The following is a 6,513-nucleotide window of genomic DNA, read 5'->3' as shown; positions in this document are numbered from 1 at the left end:
GATGGATAAAGAGGCGACAGACTAACGTTAGCGCCAAGAAGACCTACTTCTAGATTCGTAGGGGAGCTCCCCACCACTAAAAAACGCCCCGATGTACAGCTGGTCAATAAACGAATTAGCGCTCCAGCTCCCATGTTTTTGCATCTTTTGCCCCGCTTGTCCTATCCGCCACTACTCGGCACCCCCACTCTTTGACCTTGGTGAGCTCCGCATCTTTAAGGAGAGCTGTGAAAAAAAAAGTAAAGTTTTTTCTCCTCACACCACCAGATCAAGCAACCCACACCTTTGTGGTTCCACGAGGGAATACCGATAGACATATCAGGCCTTCTCCCTGCTCGGGCTTTTTTTGTTGTCGAGCTTTTTCAGGTCATCCCAAGGTCTTCTTGTCATTTCACCTGCTGACCGCGGCTGTCAGAGAATATTGTTCTACCTAGCTCTGTATAGGTAGATTTTAGTTTACGACTATTCTTATGCTGTTCTTGTCATCAAAAGTCTACCTACCAACAAGTTACGTTGCGGCGCATTTCATGTGTCGCCCCGCTTGGATATAGCATCACCAGCAGGCGACTTGTAGTCTTTGCGCTTTGCTGTCGGGGACGAGAAAGACTTTGAAAAGAGGATTTTGATCTTTTTTGGGCTTTTTTTTTATATACATATACTTTACTTGGACAGACATCGGACTATTTGACCGCGCCTTTGGTGTTCAAAGCTCCGTAACTCGGAGATTTTATGCGACAGGCCATCCCAAGCTTGCGCGCAATCACAACACTCGTTTCGTCCGTTTTTGCTGCATTTCCAGCCAACACTAGCACCGACGAAAACAACCACGACGACCTGGGAATTTACCGGCCGTTGCTCACCATGGGTTCCCACGGCACCGACGATGTCGGCACCAAGGCCCTCGGCACCACCGACGTCCAAAACACTGCCACCCACGACTCGGCAGACATGGGCAACGCTCAAATCGACGCCGCGGTTGGGCAGGCTCTCCACCAGATTGAGGCTCGCAAGGTCCATTGGTACTCGTACCTGACCACGATCGACTTTTGGATCGTCCTCGCCCTCGGACAAGTCCTGGCCCTGTGCATCACCGGCACCAACACCTTCAGCCAGCTGCTTTCCAACGTTGGCACCTCGATCCCGGCCTTTCAGACCATCTTCAACTACGTGCTGCTGACGCTCATCTACTTCAGCTACACGCTGTATGAGTACGGTCCGCGGAAGCTGGGCCGCATCTGGCTCCGGGACGGCTGGAAGTACTTCATCCTCAGCTTCCTCGACGTCGAGGGCAACTACTTCACCGTCCTGGCCTACCGGTACACTAACATCCTGTCGGCGCAGCTCATCAACTTCTGGGCCATCGTCGTCGTCGTCCTGCTGTCCTTCTTCTTCCTCAAGGTCCGCTACCGGCCCTTCCAGATCATCGGCATCCTCGTGTGCTGCGGCGGTATGGGCCTGCTCATCGGCTCTGACCACCTGGAGGGCAGCAACGGTGGCCCCGGCGAGGACATGCTCAAGGGCGACCTCTTTGCCCTCGTCGGGTCCACATGCTACGGCCTCAGCAACGTCTTTGAGGAGTGGCTCGTCAGCCGCCGGCCCGTCTACGAAGTCCTCTCCTTCCTCGGCGTCTTTGGCGTCATCATCAACGGCGTCCAGGCCGCCATCTTTGACCGGGAGCAGTTCGCCACGGCGACCTGGACCCCCGAGGTCGGCGGCTACCTGGCCGGCTACACCCTGGTGCTGGCGGTGTTCTACTCGCTCGTGCCGTTCGTGCTGCGCATGGCCAGCGCCGCCTTTTACAACATCAGCCTGCTCACCGGCAGCTTCTGGGGCGTCATCATCGGTATTCACGTCTTTGGCTACGTCATCTCCAAACTCTACCCCGTCGCCTTCGTCCTCATCATCCTCGGCCTGCTCGTCTACTTCCTGTCCGGCAGCATGCTCGGCGAGTCCAAGAAGCCCTGGCTGGGCGACAACCAGGAGGAGGGCCACGCCGGCTTCGGAACGGCCAAGCTCAAGGCTCTCAACTTGGCCAGGAAGCAAGGGCTTACTGGTACGGCTGCTGATGATGCCCGGGTTGTTTGATTGAAAGATGGGTGGTTTTTCAAATGGTCTTTAGAATGGTTGGAAATTTTGAGATTTTGGTTGGATTGTTTTCCCCCCGTGTCAATAGTGCGGGGAGTTTCCCTAGCGTATGATGTTATTGGTTGAGATACCGCAATGTTTATATTATAGTAGTAATTGAAGTCTTGGAGGAGTCTATTATTGATGTTTGTTCTGACTCTAGAGAGTGTTTCGACGCAAGAAAGCAAGGTGGTGCGGGTCAGGACAGCAATTCGACCGAGCTACGGCTCAGTGTTTGGCAGCTAAAAGACAGTGATATTGGACAGCAAGAGGTGTGGCGGCTAGGCGAGGCCTCTTATGCGTGGTACGTTCTGGCCCTACCTTGCCTACGGTATATCCCTAGGTACTGTACCTAGGTACCTATGCTGTCGATCTTCATTTCATCGGTCCTACGGATCCGAGGCAGGACTGAATGTACCGCCTGCCGGTTCTTAAACTTGCCTGGCAACCATATCTACTGGCACAGCAAAGCTACAAAGGAAATGCGTTGCCGCATACCTCCTGATCTGACGGCCACCGCCACTTTGCAGCTCTACCCGGCGGCTATATATCGAGCAATGAGTTGATAGTACAGCTATGGGAGCCTGTTTCTATTTTGTTGCCCTGCCGCTTGATTTATCTCTCAACTATTTATTTTCCCCACCATATCAACTTGCAGGGAGAAAGGGATCAATGCCCTCGATAGATGCATCAGAGCGTAAGTCTGTTTATCGCACAAGCAGCTAGGAATACTGCACATCAACAGCCCGACCGCATGTCACTAATTTCCTAGCACAGTTGAAAAACCCAGCCTCTATCATACAGATATCTTTCGGCCTCGTCAAGGTTGCCGAGTACATCATCAGACAAAATCAGCCGGAAACGAGTCTCGGAATTGCCCAGAATATGTCCAAGGGTGGGAGAGGAGCCGAGAAAACCTAACCGGGGAACTGTAACAGGTACATAGAACTTGATGGTTCCATATCCCTCGTCCGGAAGCCCAATACTATCAGGGATAACTCCCTTTCGAAGCTTTCTTTCGGGATGGGAAGTCGATGGTCACAACATTTCTGTACCACGAAGGCGTCGAGAGTAAACCCCAGGCACCAAAGACTCACCGTCAAACATGGGCTGGTCAACTGAGCCCACGGGCCCGGAGTATCGCTCGGTCGTCTCAGCTACCTGCCGAGTATATTGCAAGTGCGTCCAGTTCAGCGTCAGATGCGAGCGCGATGCGGTGGTGGCCGGTACGCTCACACCGCCCGCAGTGCACACTTCTGACCGCAGGCCTCTAGGTCACACCTCCCGCCACCCAGCCGGCTTCCGTGCCCTGTCACCGCGGCCAGATCCCTTCTCCCTGGGATACTTTGAGGGGTGCCCAAGGCCTCAGAAATCCCCGGCATCATGGCCACGGTACAAGGCTAGAGGGTGATTCTATGTAGCGATTGTACGACCCTTGAGCATCGATGGGGCTGACTCGAGAGGACCTTTTCAGAGAGGCTGGGGTCTGGCTTCATCGACGACCAGCCGGAACGAGCACGGGGAGCCACTTCTCGAAGTAGGGATGGAGGAGGTCCGGGACAATCAGGTGCCGGGTAGGTGACAGGAGTTGTAAGCGCAACTCAAGGACTTGCCATGAGCACATAAATATCACGGAACTAGATTTCACTGCCATGTTTGGGAGACTTGCTTCCGGAGACAGGGCCTCATATAATCCCGGCAAAATCGGGCCTACGAAGGAACTTGAGTCCTTTCACTGCCATGTACACTACACGTATGTACGACGTAGAGAATCACGGCAAACCCTGAAATCGCCACCCCTGTCTACCAATTACACTTTTAGGACAATGAATATTACCACCAACGGTTGACCTCTATCAATTAAAACCCCCGTCGTAGTGTGATACGTTTGCGGACGGACCAACTAAAAAAAAAAAAAGGGGGGGGGGGGTAATGTGCAAAGTGACAATGAGGCGGGTCGGACCCTGTCAATCATTTGCCCAGGGTCAGGGTTGGGAGGAGTGGGTAGTTTCTCGGGAAACACTTGTGTTTCCAAATAAAGGGTGGTTTTGGCAGTACGTACACACAGTGTATTCAAACTCCGGGTTCGGTTTCCGTTAATAATCGGGGTTACGATAAACAGACAGGGCGTGGTGTGTGTCCCGGCTTGTTCCAGCATAGTTTCAACCACATTCGCGGGACAAACTGGTTGGGCTCGGGACGGTAAGAAGGACGAGCCCAAGCGTTCTGGCTTGGGTAACTATTTTTTTTTTTTTTTTTTTTTTTCGTTTGACTGTGTTCTTCAATCCACTCCACTTGAACGGAAGCCAAGTAATTATCTCGTGATGATTAGCGTTATTGCTGCGGTAGAGAAAAAAAAGAACAAGGGTTTGAGAAAGAATCCAGAATGATCTAGAAGCCCGACAGCATATCCAACAGAGACACATCACAGCTACTTCAGTATACTATGTACTATACAAAGTGGTATGATGATTAAGGAAAATGCCGGCGGCGGAGGTCCTGAAGAGAAAGTGTGCGAAGCAGATTCTGGAATATTTCAGGTCTAACAGTACAACAGTAAGTAAGTACGTGTTGTATACCAAGCATTTAGACAAGGAAGCACGCTTGTCATCAGTTTCTAATAGAAATTGATCTGACTCGGAAACACTAGCATTTCAAGATGTCAAATACATCACTGCGAAAGGGTAGTATGGGGCGGTATGTACATCTCGCTCTGAGACCGCAAAAATGCAAAAATCGCATACACCAATCCAGTAATAGTATACCCGCATAAAGCGAACTTGCGATCTTCCACCAACGGCCTGTTCAAGAATGACAACCGGGGGCACTTTACTGATTATAGTTTTGACTTCATCTGTTGACGGGTGATAAGCAGCAAAGACAAGGCAGGTCCCTGAACTGGGTAAGCTTGTGTGGGGCCGCATCTCCACTCGAAGCGCCCGTGCTTTGACTTGAACGTCTCTAAATCATCTTAAAAAGAATCAAAGACATTTCCGATAAAGAATAGACGCAACCAGATGGGTTTGCTCGATCGGTGTCTTGATGTTGGGGGGAAGGTGTGTAAAGGAGATACATACGATCAAAAAGTGACAAAAAGGAGAAGAAAAAGATGAAGAAGCAAATTGCGACGAGTCGTTTTCTCGCAACGTGTGGACTACAAGAACAAAAGAACACAGCGATCCCTGGGCAAACGCACCCGACATGCAAAAGACCACGTGTGTAGCCCGCGGTTGCATGCATTGGGAATCGCAGGAAAAGGGGAAGATCAAAGAAAAGGGTAGAAAGGGTAGCCAGTTGGAGGGTCGTGTCAAGGTGCAAAAGTGGTGTGGATGGTCGGGATGGATGGTGGGGGTTTGATTCAATTGAACCAAAAAATCGGCCGAGATAAAAGCCGGGGACCACCCTTGCCCCAATCAAATTCTCCCACCAAGAAGTTGAACGTTCCATTGCCTGCCGAGCAATTGAGGCCAAGAACAAGAACGCTTCATACTGTAGAAGAGAAGTGTTGAAGAAAATGTGCCCGCCTTTTTTTTTTTTTTTTTTTTCCCCTTCTCTTTCTTTGGGGGATAGGGGATGATTGATACCCGCTTTGTCGGCTAGCTTGATGTTGATCAAAAAGTCGTCGTACTGTACCTTAATCTAGGTACTTTTGGCCATTTGCAGTAATTATGGGATGAATCTCCCGAAATTAGCTGTCGTCTGTGAGCAAGGTACGCAAATAAAACGGATGGCCTGGCCAAGCTTGTTGATCCAAACCCGAGGCTGCATATGCGCCGCACTGCAGATGACCTTGATGGCCTGTAAATGTCCTGCACTCCACATCAGCTGCTTCTGCCACGGCGCTATCTGGCGTCATTGACGTGGAATTTGGGAGCGCGGGATGTTGAGTTTAGCTGGGAGATGGCTATTCAAACGATTCGGGGGAGGACCGATGACGGCGTTGAACAATGGGCAACAAACAGCCAACGTCTGATTGATATCGCTGCGAGGCACAATGTACAGTGCCTATACTGCAATTTGTGTAACGGAAACCCAGGTAGCCCGCCGCCCAGGTTTGTCAGAGCCCGATCAGCTCAAGGTTGCCAACAACTCCACAAGCTCCTACAATCAATTACAACGTGCTCATTAAGCGGAACTGCCCGCAGGTGCGCAGGAACTGAAATCCGAACCTGTCTTGGATTACATATGCTATGTGGATTTGACAGAGATGTTCCTGGATATCGACCTGGCTGGTGAATGCGCCCATTTTTTTGATCTGATCAAATGTTCATAATACCCTTCTAGTTCTAGATAGATTTTCTGAGGATACCTAAGTAGACATGTTGTCAGCGAAACGAAACTCATGTAATCCGATTGCCCTGCGCATCGCATCGTCACGACGAATTACAG

At 50.9% G+C, this 6,513-nt stretch overlaps 2 protein-coding genes across 2 annotated transcripts; both read left to right on the top strand.

Moving 5' to 3' along the window:
- Positions 1-861: 861 nt before the first annotated feature.
- PgNI_10236 (uncharacterized protein) lies at positions 862-2,085 on the top strand (the record flags this gene model as incomplete). The annotated part of the gene is made up of 1 exon (XM_031130210.1): positions 862-2,085. One exon carries the CDS (start codon positions 862-864, stop codon positions 2,083-2,085), a length of 1,224 nt encoding a protein of 407 aa, XP_030980136.1.
- Positions 2,086-3,229: 1,144 nt separating this feature from the next.
- Positions 3,230-3,535, top strand: PgNI_10235 (uncharacterized protein; the record flags this gene model as incomplete). Its single annotated transcript, XM_031130209.1, has 1 exon — positions 3,230-3,535. One exon carries the CDS (start codon positions 3,230-3,232, stop codon positions 3,533-3,535), a length of 306 nt encoding a protein of 101 aa, XP_030980133.1.
- Between the last annotated feature and the right edge of the window lie 2,978 nt (positions 3,536-6,513).

The sequence above is a fragment of the Pyricularia grisea genome, chromosome VII, assembly GCF_004355905.1.
Source record: "Pyricularia grisea strain NI907 chromosome VII, whole genome shotgun sequence".
In the NCBI taxonomy this organism is placed as follows: Eukaryota; Fungi; Ascomycota; class Sordariomycetes; order Magnaporthales; family Pyriculariaceae; genus Pyricularia; species Pyricularia grisea.
The sequence above is the reverse complement of the archived record's forward strand: the minus strand, read 5'-3'. Positions and strand labels throughout refer to the sequence as shown.